The sequence below is a fragment of the Drosophila arizonae genome, chromosome 3 (genome assembly GCF_054131065.1).
Source record: "Drosophila arizonae isolate 15081-1271.41 chromosome 3, UAZ_ARI_1.0, whole genome shotgun sequence".
Lineage (NCBI taxonomy): Eukaryota > Metazoa > Arthropoda > Insecta > Diptera > Drosophilidae > Drosophila > Drosophila arizonae.
Window position 1 is genome coordinate 21802239 of NC_142923.1, and position 17960 is coordinate 21820198.

Consider the following 17960-nt stretch of genomic DNA (forward strand, 5'->3'; position numbering starts at 1 on the left):
CCAGCATATTTGCCTTTGTAGACCTCTCCAAAAGATCCCTCTCCAAGTTTCTATACAGTGGATTGTTTTTTTTTTTTTTTTTGCAGTTCCATTAAATACATTATATCTATTATGACAGCTTACTGCACCGCATTCTATTTTATTTCTTTGGATCAGAAGTATTTGACATCGAGTTCCATTATAATCGAATTCATAATATTTATTCGCAGCCATTTCGGATCAAACTGCACAATAGGACTGAACTAAAAGAAATGAAACGAAATGCTGGGTATATTGATTGTGCTGCAAATTAAAAATTCTATTAATTACTATGACTTAATAGTCTTATATATAAGTCGAATATGCTGAAAAAATGGACATCCCCAATTAGGCTGAGTCAACAATGCAAGCACATAAAAAAAAAAATAGATTAGCTTTCTTATCTTATCGGTCGAGTAAAGCAATGTAAATAGCTAGGTATTTCGTGTTAAAATAGTTGAGTTGGTGATTAGTTAGCAGTTGGAAGTGAAATGTGGAAGAAGTTAATTTGTGCTCTAGTGCTTGCGGCCTTTTTGGGCCTGCAGACGGGTGAGAAAAGCTGGAAATGAACTGTGTGTGCTTCAGCAATTCTAATCCATATCACATCTGCAGTTAACGGTCTGTATTGCTACACCTGCGATTCGCCGAGCTCCTGTCGCTCCCCCACCTCACAGTACTGCAACGTACAAACTGCCAACACGACCAGCGGTTGGCTGAGAAGGATTCACAGCAACGTTCCAAGCATCGTGGAAAATCGGTTCAAATGCCTGAATCTAACATATTACTACCCCCAAAGTAATTAGCCAATACGCAGAATTATTTTTGTAGTGCCTGATTATATTTAATATCCGCATTTATTTTCGCAGACAACGTGAAAACCCAAGAGATTCTGGGTTGCTACTATAGCTCTATACCAGTTTGTAATCTAAGTCTGAATGTGACCAACAGCTTTGATTGGGCCAAGTACTGTAACATATGTGACTATGACAATTGTAATCATCGCAATCCGGCGGGAACTCTTAGCAAGAGCAGCTTTACCATTATGTCTTCGGCTTTGCTCCTGATCCTAGCCAAAATATTCGTATAAGGAATATGATTTTTTAAATACAAATAAAACCCAGTACAATCTTTTCCGGAATATTCGATAAGCATTTTGGGAAACATTTTTCGGGGATCCTGACTCTTTAATCATATAATCATATAATCATTATACGCTGATTGCTCATTTTGAATGTGTTTATGAAATTTCACTAAAAGACAAAAAGACGGATAAGAAGTTCAATATCGTTAAAATGCTTTACGAACAGACGAACAGACTGATGGAATCCCAACGTCAACGAATCCCTAATGTTTCTATGTTTCTATGGCATCGGTAGAGCATTCTCTACAATCCTCAAGTGGATCGTGAGAGAGCAGCTCAACATACGGAACAAGAAAAACTCTGTTGCCTCTCTTTGCTCTAATTATATGCCGCAGGGGACTTTGGATAATGCGATTTTAAGCAACGGAATTTTCTTATTAAATAGGAATTTGAAAGAAAAGCCGGTGAGCTGTTCAGCATAGACAACTATAATTCATACATATAGAGTTTTGTTAATTGACTGGCTTGAAATCGATAATCGACTTAAATACCACTCCAGGACGAGCTAAACCAAGGCGCAAACTTGTTTCTATTGGCTATTCTACTATTGTCTATTCTACTATTCTTTATTGATCAATCTGTAAAGAAATGCTAGTGCAAAGTGCGTCCTACTCTTAAGCAAACAGAGCATATAATAGTATATAACTTTTTAATAAATTCAGTTAAATATAAATGCCAACAACAACATTAAACTTTAGCTTTTAAGCCGTCGCACAATACGCATACGCAGTGTTGACAGTCGCATAAGTTACGCGCGATGCTTAAAGCTATCCGTGGACCGTTATGTTAATGCTTGAACTTGCTTCCCATGTGTGTGTGTGTGTGTATGTATGTATTTGTATAGATGTGGGTGTTCGTATAATAAAATTAGATACATGAGTCGTTGTTGGGTCTCTGCTGCCTGCTGCCGTTGCTGTCGTGTCAATGATTCGGTTGCGGCATACGTGGCGTATGCTTGACGCTCTGCAACGATTTCGTTGTGGCAGCGCGCGCAGCTAGCTGCGTGCCATTTTTTATGGAAATAATATTCTTGTCAGGATTAAAAAGGATACGTGACCGGAACATTAATGCAATGCACAAGCCATCCAGTTGTCTCGCTGCGCAGCACAATAAGAAATGCCTCTCATAGCACTCTGTTTTGTGCTGCAACGTGTCGCGGCCACGCCCATCGAAAACAAAATGAAAAGCAGCTCAACTGTCAGCCGCAAGCCGAAAAGGCGCCCCACCGACTCTTGCCACAATTGTGAAGCGCACCTCGCACAGCCCCGACCCGAAAGCCGAACAGCACTGCCACGACCCTTCGATGTCTGTGTGGCTTGTGTTTATCTTTCGGGCTGCTGTCCCTGCACCTGTCCCTGCTCTGCCCCTGCCCCTGCCCCTGCCACCGCCTCTATCACAATATTATTGTCCTGTCAGGAGAGTGGCATGCCTCACCATTTGCCTTGACTATTGCACGTTGTTTTTCTAATTTTAAAAAAGCATATTGTAATTCTCTTGTTTACCTATTGTCGCACATACATACATACACGCATATATATATATGCATTTATATGTATATATATATATGTTTATAAATCTAACCCACAGCTATTTGTTGTTTGTTGTCTCCTGGTATTGTGAACAGGATTTGCGCATTTCGTTTACCTTCGAGATACCTGCTCAGCTACTCAGCTTGCCATTTGTCCTGTCATTTAATATCCTCAACGTATCCTTGGCAGAAGCTTATGCTTCTTGTATTTTTTGCCTTCATATCCTGCATCTGTTTCTGTGGCTCTTTCTGTCTTTTGTATTTAGTTATGCGTGACATGTCCAGGCAGCTGATATATGCTTTTCAATTTTTGAAACATTGCCCCTCGTTCCTAGTTTAGGTATTTTTTTCTATCGTGGTTGTCCTTCTACTTTTGTTTATTTGTTATGGCCAATACTTGCTTGGTATTGGGTTTTAGACATTAAGACGTGTTTGCAATTTGCAATCGTTCAAGTTTTATATATCTTGTTTTCTCTAGTTTTGTTGTTTTGCTAGTAAATCGCATTTGCATATTCTATTTGTACTATAAATTTGATAAGAATTACGAATTACAAAAGTGTTTGATTTTTTTAAGTTTTGCAATAATTTATTAGACTCATTCACGAAAGTGAAATGAGTATATTGGTTTTGTGCAATGTCCGTCTTGCTGTCCGTCCGTCTGTCCGTCTGTCCGTCTGTCCGTCTGTCCGTCTGTCCGTCTGTCCGTCTGTCCGTATGAACGCAATCTATTTCGGCGCTATTGAAGCTAGAGACTTGAAATTTGGAACACATACTCGTGTATATCTCCGATTTATAAAGTGTTAAAATTTTCCCGATCCGCCCACTAGGGGCGTGGCAAATCGGAAAATGCATTTTCCGATATACCAGAAATCATGTTTGTTGAAGAGCTAGAAAGCTGAAATTTGGTATGTAGGTCCGCGCCAACCACCCAAGATCACAAGCTATGGCGGATATATCTCCGCCCATTAGGGGCGTGGCAAATCGGACAAAACTGTATCTCCTAAAGTTATAAACCTAGAATGCTGAAATTTTGCACGTAAGCTAATGTTTTAATTCTATGAAGATGGGTGAAAAAATTATATATCTACGTCCCTTAGGGGCGTGGCAAATCGGACCTGAAGATATAGTGATTTTTCGAATTCTGCTATATTTTAGGCACTATTGATGCTAGAGATCTGAAATTTGGTATATATACGCGGGTTGATCACCCAAGTCCAACGAGCTATGGTAGATATATGTCCGCCCATAGGGGGCGTGGCAAACCGCAAAAGTTTATATCTCCTACAATTTAAGAGCTAGAAGCTTCAAATTTGGATAGTTAAGTTACTGGTAGCCTCCTCTATCGATGCCCCAAAAATAATTTTTAAGCCTCTTTAGGGGCGTGGCATATCGAAAAATACCCTGTAATTTTCACATTTTTTGAGCGTAAGAATTCAAATTTTGCATTTAGGTAACCGGTTACTCGTTCTAAGAACTGGCTAAAATTGAGGAGTCGACGGCCACTAGGGGCGTGGCAATCGGCATTTACAGTGCCCGTATCGCGACATTTATATGCGTCAGCCATCTATTTATGCATTTGTACATATAAATAAGCTTAATAGATATTCATAATACAAAAGGAAACATTTTTATGAATTTAAAAAAATTTAAAAGAAGCTAAAATAACAAAAATTTGCAATTTACAAAAAAGTGTTTTCCGCGGGATTTGAACTCGCACCCAACCCAAACAGCATGTTTGTCAAAATAGCTAAAATAATGGTCGTCGGCGCTTCAGCCTACAGCACCACCGCGTCGTTTCGATCAATAGAAGTTAAAACGAAATCACATTATTGTTATGACGCCACATAGCAAAGAAAAGCCAGAGTGGTGGCTGGAAATTCAAAAACAATGCAAAGACAAATCAATCGCAACGAGATTCTTAGAATATGCTAGAGTACGCATTTATGTGTGCATACATACACACATACAAATGAGCGCGTGTATAAGGCTGGAATGCTTGATGCTATGCGTGCAGACTTACATATATACATATGTATGTATTTGAGGGCTATTTAAGAAGAAACAAATTTAAACTTATAAAATTATTCGACTAAGAAAATGAAAAGTATTAAGTGCCATTCAGTCAAGCTCGCACCTTCCCAATAAAATATCTATTTTATAAAAAAACGAAAAATGTATGAAAAAAAAAAAAAAACATAGTAGAGGTTCGAACCTCCCTACTCTAACGTTACTTGCGTCGCCCTTAGCACCCGCGCCATTGCTTTGCTCGAGCACTCAGCTGCTAAAATAGAATAGCTTAATAAGAGAGCGTCATCAGACAAAACTACAGTAACGGCTAGAAAGTCCAGAAATCAATCGAAATTCTAAGAATGTGAGAAAAGGCGCGCTTCTGTCTGTACGCATAGAATAGACGATGAGTGTGTGCACATGTATAGTAAAATCGCGCTGATCTGCTGCTAGCTTGAAGCCGGTATCCAATATATGGATATAAATACATGTATATTATTAAAAGTCAAAATTGTATAAATTATATACATATGCATGTAATTTGAATGCAATTATGCAATGATCATAGCAATAGCTATCGATGATTTTCCCATTTTAAATGGGATCATGCCCTGTTTTTTGTTGCGCACTAGACTTGAAAATTGCACTATATACTCTGGTTGACAGCGTTTGGGCTGTGAATGAGTCTTCTGCAATCGGTATCGCCCGACTGCAACGTTCTTACTTGTTTTTTTTTTATTGAAGTCTATAATATATATTGTAAAATTTGTCGTGTAAGTCCGTACAGAATTATATGTAACATTTTCGATACGATGTTGATAATATATGCGATAAGAGAGAGCGATAGAGTGTGTACAACCTCAACAATAACTTAATTTAATCTTTATTACCTGCGGGCGCAGTATAGTAAACACATATCAGTTGAAATGATTCACTCGTGATTCAGACCTAGTACTAGCTGGAAATTTTACTAAACAAGATGTGGAATAAGTAAATTTTTAGCCTAATGCTAGCGACCGCAAGTGTACAGATTCGTAGTAACTTAGAACAAATTCCATCTGGAACGAATTATTGGCATTCACAATATACGCTCTTTCAGTGAGTGGTCTGACTTGCTATAGCTGTACTTCACCTGGTAACTGTCTCAATCCCAGCACCCAGGTCTGCTCCGATAAAACAGCCAATGAGACCAGCGGCTGGTTGAACACCATTCACAAATTTGTATCCGTCGTAGAAAGTAGTTCGGGTTGTCGAAAATTTTTAAAATATCGCATCGATGATATTTTAGGTTTTAAAAAAATATCAATATAATATTTGATATGCAATTTTCAAAAAATTGATATATCAAGATTTTCCGATTTTTTCGAAAACTTTTTTTTCACAATAAATTTATAATCCGTCCCAAAACACAAGAATAATAAGAATAAATATTTGTTATTAAAAGGATAAAGACCGCCTAACTCTAGTATTCGGTACTCAAAGATAAAAAAAATAAAAAAACGCGTTCTGTGAAATGAGTATCCGTCATACGACCTCGTGAGTCGTTGACAACACATTTTATTGCGGAAGCAAGTCGCTCGGAAGGCACTGAGCTACCAGGGGTGGATAGGCATCGTAGTGCGATCTTCGATACTCCAGACATAGACGCCTTATGAGAAATCCAAAAAATTATTGGATTGCTTTCCTTAGAAGATTGCGGCAAGCTGCTGTACATCTCAAGCTCTCTTTTTCCGCACAGTGTAAGCATCATAGTGCTTGTTTTTCAAATGCGACGCCCTATTTGATGTTATACCACATTTTTAAAAAATATTTTAAGGCACAAATTAAATTTGGCTGTTCCATTTTTAAAGTCCGAATAATTCGTTTTCACCATATTCAAGTTTTTCACTGGCTTGCGCTTGGTTCACTTATCACAAACATATCAAAAAATCGCCAACAAATATTCGATATTTGGCAAAAAAATATCCCGATATAAATATAATTTTTAAACAAAAAATATCTGCATATTGATATTTCGATATATTTTCGACAACTGTAGCATGAACCTCACATATTACTTTGAAAACAGTTCTCAGTTAATGTCAGATGTGTGTGCGTTTTTCATGTGTTTCTTCTATTTGGCATTCGCGGACAACTCCAAGATCCATGAATATCTAGGCTGTTATCACCCCGACCTTCCTATTAATATTTTACCTTTAAACGCATCTAAGAGAGATACCTGGAAGGAAGGTTGCCAGACCTGCAACAAAGACAAATACAATAGTAATCCAGCCGGTACTTTCAGCAAGAGCTTCTATATCAATATACATAATCTGTATATTCATTACTTTTATTTCAAAATCTCATTTAAAAAGAATTGTCTTTGAAGTAGGTATTCCATTGATACGCATAGGAAGAGCACAAGCTTCTTTCTCAAATCCCCGTACTAGTTCATCATGTATATTGATCATAACTCCACACAGTATAATTGTGGATTGTAGATGAGGCAATATGGTTGTACAAACATTTAATAATATTGTTGCCATGCGCAACATCGTTCATAAGATTACTTATACAAACCTGTACAACTTTTCAACGATATTGAAAAGCATACAAATGAATTATTGCTGACCTCTATTATAGATAAACAGAAATACAACAACTATTATACAAACTATTTACCATAAATAGCGTGTTAATTACCACGAAGCAGTGCTCTATCGTATAGGTAATATTGATAAGGTGGACATCCCTTTTGCCAGACACAACCAAGCCCAGCCCATAAAAAAAAAAAACTGATTTGCTTTTTTATCTTATCGGTCGAGTAAAGCAATGTAAATATCTAGGTATTTAGTGTTAAAAAAGTTGACATGATGATTAGTTAGTAATTGGAAGTGAAATGTGGAAGAAGTTAATTTGTGCTCTAGTGCTAGCGGCCTTTTTGGGCCTGCAGACGGGTGAGAAAAGCTGGAAATGAACTGTGTGTGCTTCAGCAATTCTAATCCATATCACATCTGCAGTTAACGGTCTGTATTGCTACACCTGCGATTCGCCGAGCTCCTGTCGCTCCCCCACCTCACAGTACTGCAACGTACAAACTGCCAACACGACCAGCGATTGGCTGAGAAGGCTTCACAGCAATGTTCCAAGAACCGTGAGCAATTCCTTCGAGTGCCTGAATCTAACATATTACTACCCCCAAAGTAATTAGCCAATATGAAGAACTATTTCTGTAGTGCTTGATTATATTTAATATCCCCATTTCTTTCCGCAGACAACGTCATAACCCAAGAGATTCTGGGTTGTTACTTTAGTTCTATATCAGTTTGTTATTTATTTAGGAACGAGAATAACAGCTATGACTGGGATAAGTCCTGTTACTTCTGTGGTTACGACAATTGCAATCATCGCAATCCGGCGGGAACTCTTAGCAAGAGCAGCTTTACCATTCTATCATCAGCTTGGCTTCTGATCCTAGCCAAAATATTCATATAAGGAATCTGATTTGCTTTTTTAAATAAAAATTAAACTATTCGGGGTGCCCTTAATCCCAAACAATCAGTCGCTTAAACTTGTTAAAATTATATAAATATATAAAATGCGAAAATATATTGAAATATCAGTTCCTCAAAGAGTTTAGGGGATCTCGTAGTCGAGCAGTGTTGACTAGAGTTTTTTAACTTGTTAAAGATAGACGACATTTTCGATATATTGGTTGGATATATTGGACATCATATTCGTAGCTGTAATATGTAATCTTGTATTAACTCTAAATCATATTTATCGTATTTTAACCTGATATTTATGCCCATAATTAATTTCGATATATTTACAATTAAACGTATTAAATGCATTTTAAATCACATATAATATGTCTCTTATTCAGATAAATAGCTCAGTTGTCTGGGAAAATCATGTGAAAGATGTGCTTGATTTCTCTAGTCATTGCAGCCATTGTGAGTCTAGAACTGGGTAAAGATTTGTTGAATTTGATTGAGCAAAGATTTTGCATATCTATTTAGCTAGTGGATTATATTGCTATATCTGCGATACATCCAGCTCGTGTCGTCAGCTCAGCCCTGCACGGCTGCCATGGCTTATGCGACAACCAGAAAGTAAGCCATCCAATTGGTGAACAGCTTCTAATAGGGAACCCATTAATGCTTCAGTTTGTAGGCGAGATCACAACCCATGAAATTTTGGGCTGTCTTCATGAAAATATCGATGCCTGTGACCCTACGGCCAGTATGGCTAGCCTAGTTCGTGCATGTAACACTTGCAATTGGAATTACTGCAATACGGTGGGCATCTCAGACTTGAATATCCCCACAATACTCACATTAGCCGTGAGTCCGCGGGTGGCCAAATTAATATTGATTTGAATGTGAAATTCTCGATTTAATTGAATTTGTTCCTAAAATACTCATTTGATCTATAAGCAATGCATCGAACGATTGGCAATAGTATTTTGATATCGTATATATACAGGGCTATCCAAATATGTATATGTAAACAGAAGGAAATCCATAATATCTTCAGATATACCCCTGCTATGACAGCTGATCCGCCAATCAGATGAATGTATTCAGAACCCTAAATCTTATATTATAAAGATCTACACAGGATTTAACATTTCTAGTTCTCACGGTATTAAAATTACCTTAAAAAATTAAATCAAAACTAAGTTATCGATAATAATGAAATAGAATAACTCGTTAAAGCAAATCATAAATTTCTACTGCTTATACTATACTAGTGATGAAATTGTAATATTCAAATTCTCTAGCTTTTGGGGTTTACGAAATCGCTAAGGGACGGTATTTACTAAGTCTGTTATGGCTAGACTGGCTCAACAGGATGCCGATCCCGATTAGGACCTCTGTGTGGAGTTAGCCACAGCTGTCACTGTTTCTAAAATTTTCCGGAAACTTAAATTTTCTTGATTACTTTTTCCTGATTTCCCATTTTCAATGGGTTCAGGGTATTATGGTTTTTCGACAAGTATGTAATAGGCAGAAGGAATCATCGCAGACTTCAGGAAGTATATATATTCTTGATCAGGCGACGATCTGAGTCGATATAGCCCTGTCCGTCTGTCCGTCTGTCCGTCCGTCCGTCCGTATGAGCAAAAGGATCTCAGAAGATATAAGAGCTAGAGAGCTGAAACTTGGCATGCATACTCGTGTACATCATAGGCAGTACAAGTTTATCATATTTTTTCGATAACTCATCCGATATCTTTTCTATCGAGAATAATCGAACAATTGACATTGTTTTTTCAGCCTAATTTGAATACTTTTAGACCTGAAGACTTCAAATTGCGTTGTATATAAGTTATGGATACAAAGATTTTGTAATTTACAGATTTTGGATACCACGCCCCATTCGCCCTTAATTTGTAAAAAATGCATTTCAAGTACTAGAGACTTGTGCTTCGGAATGTACACACATTTTAACCATATGATTACGCTCTGAAAGTTTCATTAAGATTGTATGTCTACAAAAGAAATTATTCGACAAATAAATTCTCATAATATTGCCTAAGCGCAGCCGCTGCTTACTGCGCAGTTATCAAAGCGTGTGCTTATAAGTGCATGAAGTCCAGAATGATTCAGGTCATCTCCTAGTCGAGCAGTCTCGACTGGAGCCTTCTTACTTGTTTTATATTCTTTTATTTATTCTTCTTTGCTCAGACTTAATAACAATTGATCTAAAAATTTGGCATGAGTTTCACATATTTTCCCTGAAGCACAATAAACTACTTGTGAAATAGTTGTCCTTTTCATAGCTTTTAATATGGATGAGTCTTTGGATAGTTGAAATATGTACAGTAAGAGTATTTACAAAGCCTGACTTAAAAGCTGGCTGATGTCTGACTAATTGTTGCAATTGACTGAGAGTGACTCATCTCTTTTAAGATTGACTTAAAACTCTACTGTTAGGCATGGCAGCTGTTTGTGTCGAGAGCTGCTTGTATAAAAGCACTTATTTCTGGGCTAACGCAAATCAGTTGTAAACGCAGCTTCGATAAGGAAAGTTGTTACACATTCAGAATGAAGAATATATTTTGGATGAGTTTCCTAATCTGTTCGATTTCTGTGCAATTGGGTGAGTTGCACTGGAAGAGATTTCATTTCAATATGAAAAACCCAAGAACTTTCCGATTGCAGTAAACTGCTTAGTCTGTCGCAACTGCGTTAGTCCAGCCAGCTGCAGGTATGCAAAGGTAGTCCAGTGCACCAATTATGCTGCAAATGTGACGAGCCAGTATTTGGCCACATATCATCGGAATGTGCTTGAGCTAAACAGTAGTCGCTTCAACTGCCTCGCTCTGAAGTATGTCTATACGAAAAGTGAGTAAGCTAACTCGTTGCAAGTATTACCCCATTATAAATATATCGAGTGCTAGACACTTCTGTGGACTATCATCTCTTTGCCTGTGTTCACCCCGATCTCGACGTCTGTGCGCTGCAGCTGAAGCCCGAGGTCAGCGACTGGAACCGGACGAGGTGTATCGTTTGCTCTGGCAACAATTGCAACAGAAATTCATCTGGCAAAATTGGTGGAGCCCTCTATACGATTGTGGGCACAGTCTGCACTCTCATATTAAGTAAGACCTATGGCTAATAGGCAACAATTATTATTAAATGATTGGTAAAGATATTCAGAAAATAACCACGAACAAACGATATTATCTTGTCTACCAAACCAAGTCTTTAACACTTCAAATAAAATCGTTTCTGTTATACCACATATATCCACTTTATAAGAAGAGGGTTTCCAGGAATATATACATATTATAAACAAGCATCTGGGTCTTTAAAGTACAGTAAAGTTTTTAATAGAAATTAATTTTATAACAAAAAGCAAAATATTTAAACAATAATAATAATCAAGGAATAAATTCAGATTAGATAATTCGACTATTATAATAATTATCGAATGATTCATGATTTTAAACATTCTTATGCTTTCGCAATTCATCCACAACTTGCTGCATGGTGGGACGAACGTTAGGGTCTTTATCCCAGCATCTTTGAATGAAAGTTTTGAATTGATCCGGACAATCAAATTTAAGATCATCCAGAGAGGGCCGTAGACCTGCATAAACCATACAAATGCTCAGAATATATGCATACATACATATGTATATAACAAGTAAGAAGGCTCTAGTCGAGACTGCTCGACTAGGAGATACCCTGAACCCTCTAAGCTGATAATTATTCTGCACCTCTTTTATGCACGCATAAGCCTGCGCTCTGCTAACTGCGCAGTAAGCAGCGACTGCGCTTGGGCTGCGCTGCAATGTGGGCAATATTATGAGAAATTATTTGTTGAATAATTTCTTTTGTAGACATACGATCTTAATGAAACTTTTAGAGCGTAATCATATGGTGAATATGTGTGTACATTCCAAAGCACAAGTCTCTAGTACTTGAAATTCGTTTTTTACAAATTGGGGGAAAGGGGGCGTGGTATCCAAAATCTGTAAATTACAAAATCTTTGTATCGATTAACTTTATATACAACACAAATTTGAAGATTCCAGGTCTAAAAATGTTCAAATTAAGTTAAAAAAACAAAATTAATTTTTCGATTATTCTCGATAAAAAAGTTATCGGTTGATTTATCGAAAAAATAAAGCAAACTCATACTGCGTATGGTACACACGAGTATGCATGCCAAATTTCAGCTCTCTAGCTCTTATAACTTCTGAGATCGACGCACTCATACGGACGGACGGACGGATGGACGGACGGACGGACGGACAGACGGACAGGGCTATATCGACTCAGCTCGTCACGCTGATCAAGAATATATATACTTTGTGGGGTCTGCCACGCCTCCTTCTGCCCGTTACATACTTTTTCACAAAACCATTATACCCTGATTTCCCATTTTCAATGGGTTCAGGGTATAAAAATATTTGGTGTAAGTAAATAGCATTGAATTACCTTTATCAATTTCACTAAGAAGTTTTATTTGAAACTTATTTTCACCATTGTAGTAAGGAATCTTACGTGCCAGAACTTCCCAAATCGTAATGCCCATGCTATACACATCACATTTATCAGTGTACATTTTGCCATTGAAAACCTGCCATTGAAATCAAATGAGTGTTAAGTTAACATAGATATGTATGTCTATCTACCTCAGGCGCCATATAAATTGGAGTACCTCGTTTTGCAGTCATTTCATCTCTCGACTGCCTTACAAAACCAAAATCGCAAATTTTTAAGTTTTTGCGCTCGGCGTCCACCAACATATTCTGGCTCTTTACGTCCCGATGAATAACAGGTTGCTTTGACATTGCATGGAGATAAGCCAATGCCTAAAAATGAAATATGAATCATGTCTATGCATATATATGTATACATATACACATATAGACAACATACCTCAGCTGCTTGACACAACAAATTAATGGCTTGCGAGTACGTTAATTCGTCTCTTGTGTTGTGTAGAAAGTGAAATAAGCTTCCACCGGCTATGTACTCCATTACCAAAAGAGTTTCGGTTTTCTCCATCACAACTGCGTGTAATTTAACGAAGTTGGCATGGTCACTGACCATAGCCATGTAGAAGGGTTCGCGTTGTATATGCCCGTGCTCGATATTGCGCTCGATTATTTTGATGGCAACATCTTCGCCTTTGTATTTGCCTTTGTATACCGCTCCATAAGATCCCTCTCCAAGTTTCTGTGTGGTGTATTAGTTTTTATTAAATTTCATCAAATACATAGTATTTCTTATAATCGCTTACGTCATTGGGATTAATTTCAATATCACTTCTTTGGATCGCAGTCATTTCGCAACGGTAGGCAGAATCGTACTAATTTGCAGTGCGACAAAATAGGCATTTTGTGCACTTTTTGATTATTGATAAAGAACAAACACTGTACTGCAAAAGTGAACTTTATTTTAGCACTGAATTGAAAAGATAAGACCGCAGAGATTTCAAAACCCACAAAAGTTAGATACTTAAAAGTGTATAATTATTTATTCCATACGCATTACGAGCTAATCTAGTTTTGCGATAACTCAAACCATTTCCATATTATCGATATACATATCGATCAATTAATTTGGTTTATTAACGTTAGTTAAGCTGCAGATTCAAGGTTTAGTGCTCTATGTGTTGACAACAAGGATTGTTTAATCTTTCAAAACGCTTACTTCAAATACTAAAGAGGCGAGTTTTAAAAAGTCCACTCATTTAAATGTTCTTATCACATTTGACATTTGACAGATTTTAGTTTTTTCCACCAGTCGAGCAGTCTCTACCACTCTTACTATAAGAGTAAGTGTTGAACAGTGCAAGAGATTAATAAATTCACTTAGCTTAGATGACAAGTAAGCAAGCTCTAATCGAGACTCGAGATCCCCTAACCCCTGCTAATTTGTATAGTTGGAGGTAGATTTGAGGACGGGGGTGTATTTTGACAAATATTCAAAGTCTACCAAATTAAAAATGAATCTATATTTAAAATTTATAGCTCTATGTAGGTGTCTTCTACTAGGAGCTATTGTTGGCGAATCCAAAAAAATATGTATGTATATCTTAAAGTTCTACAATTAGAAAATAAATATTATAGCTAATATAATATTATAACAAGTAAGAAACCTCTAGTCGATAATCCTCGACTACGAGATCCCCTGAACCCCTCGCGCAACTGATAGTTCAATAATTATTTGCACATGCACGCACACACTCACATACACAGGCACGCATTTAATTGCTTAATGACTTTTAATGAAACTTTCTGATTATGATTGTAACAGAGATATGCATGCATTTGCCAAAGCACAAGTCTCTAGTATTTGAAATACGCCCTTTACAAAGGTGTGGGTGAGGGGTTGGATATAAGGGTGGGGGGTAAATTTTAACAAAAATCGAGTTTGAATAAAATGCATATAGGCATATACATATTTAAAATTTGGCGACTCTAGCTTTCAAGATGTAGCAGATATAAACTTATTACTGATTTTCGATAAAGTTTTTAACCGATAACCAAATATCGAGACTAATTATCGAATTTTAAAGAAAAGCTCGATATGCGCGTAGTATACACGGACTTAGAAAAAAAATTCCAGTCCCTAGCTCTTATATCTTCTGAGATCGACGCGTTCAAACATACGGACAGACGGACAGACAGACGAACAGGGCCAGCTCGTCGCACTGATCAAGAATATATATACTTTGTGGGGTCTGTCACGCCTCCTTCAGCCTGTTACATACATTTCATAAACCATTATATCCTGATTTCCCATTTTCAATGGCTTGAGAGTATAATAGTATGTATGTATTATTTATCTGCCTATGAACCGTAAGCGAGTATTAAGCAGTTATCATAGCCCGACTGGAAATTGTTTTGCTTTGAGCATTTGGCAGAAATGAGTTGAGTGTTCTGGCACAATCTCTCACAATATGAAGATAAGCCAATTTTGAGTGCGAGTTATTGGTGAAGTATAAAGCGTTAAGGCATTAAAGCAAAGAATTCACTTACTGCTGAACAGATCATAAAAACACTTCGCAGAAAGGAAAGTATCAAAATGTTGACGAAAAGCTTTCTTGTCAGTGTGCTAATTGCTATTACCTGTGTGCAGTTGGGTGAGTTTAATTGGCAGTGGGCTTACAGCACTAGCTAATAAAAGTTATATCAAATCGTAGCTAGCTCCTTGACGTGTTACAAATGCCTAAACGCAAATGATTGCAAGAAAGCGAAAACAACGACATGCACCGATGCAGCAGCCAATGAGACAAGCTATTACTTGGGCGTTTATCATCAGAACGTGCATTGGGTACCTATGTATAGATATGATTGCCTTGCCCTCAAGTACACGTATCCGAAGAGTAAGTAGCTGTGATGGTTCTCTTTGACCAGTTGCTCAACATAATATCGCTGTGCACTTATTTAGATAACACAGTGACGCATCAGCTGCATGGCTGCGTTCATCCCGATGTGAATGTCTGTAGCTTATCCCTCAAGCCGGAGTATTCCAGCTGGAGGAGGGCGCATTGTAATGTCTGCTCCGGAAACAAGTGCAACAAGAGTTCAGCTGGCACACTGAGTCGCAGCACCTACACCCTCGTGGCCGCTGTCTTGGCCGTGGTGCTGGCCAAGATCTATGCCTAGAATATATTCCAATAAACTGTCAACATTTATTTGTCAATATTGCCTAACCAACCGTTCAGTTCTGGCTTATCACATTATGCGATAAGATTGTGAAGTGAAATCGAACAAATTTTTTACGATTTCACTATTGTGACTCAGCTGGTTATCAATATTCTCAACTAATTGGGATCAACTATATAATATATAATACTAAACATATAAATAATCTAGGTGCACCACAATAGCGAATATTAAATCAACAATAAATGAAAGACTAACAACATTTCACACATAAAATATAAATATATAAAATAATATTCCAGTAATCCAATTAACTATTACGTAAATCCTCAATCAGATTAAATAGTTCCATTCTGATATCTCGGATGAGTTTCTTGAGATTTGATTGATCTTTAAATGAATAAATTAAGTGACTTTAAATATTTTTCGTAACTTTCAAGTCCATTCGTACTTACCTGCTAGCATACAGATAGCTTGCACTAATACCAATAAAGCTATAATGAGTACCTTAGACATGTTGCACTCTGAAGTTTCCAACTGCAACTGATTGAGATCGGAAAGTTTCCTATGTTTATGCACTTTTTCTATATTTATTCAGCAGCTGTTCACAAATACAATCGAATGATTGGCTCCAATTTCCGAAAGCTGTGATAGATATTGAATAAATATACACCTAAATTTCAGTCTAAATATGGATGGGATAGTAAACCAATTTGCTGTTTACTTATTACTGTAATTCATAGAATAAGCGTGTTTTAGTCGGGAGTGCTTGACGAGGAAATACCCTGCACTAGAGGTGATATTCTATACATTCTTTTTTCATTACGAAACATTACGAAATATTTGTTTCTAAATTATCAGTTTTTAGTAATCAGATTATATTGGCTATATAAAGAGTGTTTTTAGTCGATCGTATTTACATATGTATTTTCTAATCAAGATAAGATAAAATATATATGTATGTATATACAGAGAGTAATATTAATATTCGGTTTTTTCCGGTTTAATTTCAATTAATTATATATGTCTTATAAAATAAAAAATAAAATAAACGAATATTAATGTTACTCTCTGTACATACATACATACATACATATATACTCATATATACATATACTCACTGTATATGTATGAAATTACAGCGAAACCAATATACTCATTTCACTTTCGTGAATGAATATAGAAAGTTCGAGTTTCTATATTTAATGCTGATAAACTATTCTGATAAACTTTAGAAGCGATATAGAAGCGATATAGACATTCATATTCTTCTAAAATCACAGCAAGCAAATAACTGCTGACTTTCTCTTGACGTCTGTAAATAAATCTATTTTATTCACTCTCTGAGAAAAAACTCAGAGAGCAATCGAGTAACGAACTTCAATCGTATCTCCCCCTAAATGACGTTCGTTCAAAGAGCGTCACACGAATGCTTAAGACGATCAACAGAAAAAGTCTGCTGCTCTGAACGAGGCAGAGTTTCTATGAACTCGCTAATATAGCAAACTGTTCAACTGTTATTCTTGCTAGGGAAGGGGAGTCATGTAACTAAAATCCAATATTCTTCAAGGAATACAATATTCTATCGATAAACATCGATCGTACTGCGTATATTATATAGTTAAGCTTCCACTAATGGACTCTGCCTTTGTCTCCTCCACTCCTTCCGCCTGCAACATGTTTTTTAACAAAGCTATGGTGCCCCGAATTTCAATAAGGGTATAAAACATAATTTATCTTCTCCGTATGTATATGAAAAAGATTGAATTCAATTTAATTAGTTCATTTGAAGCAACATCGTGTGCAAAATGTCTAAATCACATTTGTGACAAGTATGAAATTGATTTAATAACAGCCCATACACATACAAGCAGACATAACACTCGCATGACACCCCGAATGTCCAACTATTGCATACAGAGTTATATAAATGCGCCAGCTTTCCATAACAAAAGTTAGTCGTGGAGCACATAGCTGGCTAAAAGCAAGCAAACAATTGAAACGAAAAACCAATCAGTCAACATGGTTACCTATGGAAGCACGGGTGATATGCCACATAACGCTGACCAAAGTGGGGCCTATGTTACCCTAAAATCCTGCTACCCTTTCTCACGCCACGAGCTCACAGAAAATGCAACATTTTGTTCCAA

At 36.9% G+C, this 17960-nt stretch overlaps 7 protein-coding genes across 13 annotated transcripts in view; 6 read left to right on the forward strand and 1 right to left on the reverse strand.

The window, feature by feature from the left end:
* The window catches only part of LOC108611614 (UPF0585 protein CG18661), an 87810-nt gene that overhangs the window by 5339 nt on the left and 64511 nt on the right, over positions 1-17960 (forward strand). The gene's annotated exons all lie outside the window — the stretch shown is intronic.
* LOC108609529 (mitogen-activated protein kinase kinase kinase 7-like) lies at positions 63-13596 on the reverse strand. 2 transcript variants are annotated; one of them, XM_089464530.1, is made up of 5 exons: positions 13437-13596; positions 13073-13372; positions 12826-13005; positions 12629-12770; positions 63-242 (listed from the first exon to the last, which is right to left on the reverse strand). In XM_089464530.1, the coding sequence occupies exons 1-5, from the start codon at positions 13479-13481 to the stop codon at positions 220-222; spliced, it is 690 nt and encodes a 229-aa protein (XP_089320656.1). In that variant the 5' UTR covers positions 13482-13596; the 3' UTR covers positions 63-219. The 2 variants fall into 2 exon arrangements, with proteins under 2 accessions (XP_089320656.1, XP_017856740.2); XM_018001251.2 differs by lacking the exon at positions 63-242 and adding an exon at positions 11465-11774.
* Positions 420-1156, forward strand: LOC149269881 (uncharacterized). The gene is made up of 3 exons (XM_089464538.1): positions 420-567; positions 631-813; positions 885-1156. Exons 1-3 carry the CDS (start codon positions 510-512, stop codon positions 1103-1105), a joined length of 462 nt encoding a protein of 153 aa, XP_089320664.1. The 5' UTR covers positions 420-509; the 3' UTR covers positions 1106-1156.
* On the forward strand, positions 5686-7260 carry LOC149269882 (uncharacterized). Its single transcript, XM_089466009.1, has 4 exons — positions 5686-5728; positions 5794-5982; positions 6384-6433; positions 6692-7260. Exons 1-4 carry the CDS (start codon positions 5701-5703, stop codon positions 7058-7060), a joined length of 636 nt encoding a protein of 211 aa, XP_089322135.1. The 5' UTR covers positions 5686-5700; the 3' UTR covers positions 7061-7260.
* On the forward strand, positions 7477-8543 carry LOC108611615 (uncharacterized). Its single transcript, XM_018004349.2, has 3 exons — positions 7477-7630; positions 7694-7876; positions 7948-8543. Exons 1-3 carry the CDS (start codon positions 7573-7575, stop codon positions 8166-8168), a joined length of 462 nt encoding a protein of 153 aa, XP_017859838.1. The 5' UTR covers positions 7477-7572; the 3' UTR covers positions 8169-8543.
* On the forward strand, positions 10653-11426 carry LOC108611617 (uncharacterized). The gene is made up of 3 exons (XM_018004351.2): positions 10653-10781; positions 10844-11026; positions 11083-11426. The coding sequence occupies exons 1-3, from the start codon at positions 10727-10729 to the stop codon at positions 11298-11300; spliced, it is 456 nt and encodes a 151-aa protein (XP_017859840.1). The 5' UTR covers positions 10653-10726; the 3' UTR covers positions 11301-11426.
* LOC108611616 (uncharacterized) lies at positions 15130-16124 on the forward strand. The gene is made up of 3 exons (XM_018004350.2): positions 15130-15284; positions 15345-15527; positions 15593-16124. The coding sequence occupies exons 1-3, from the start codon at positions 15227-15229 to the stop codon at positions 15808-15810; spliced, it is 459 nt and encodes a 152-aa protein (XP_017859839.1). The 5' UTR covers positions 15130-15226; the 3' UTR covers positions 15811-16124.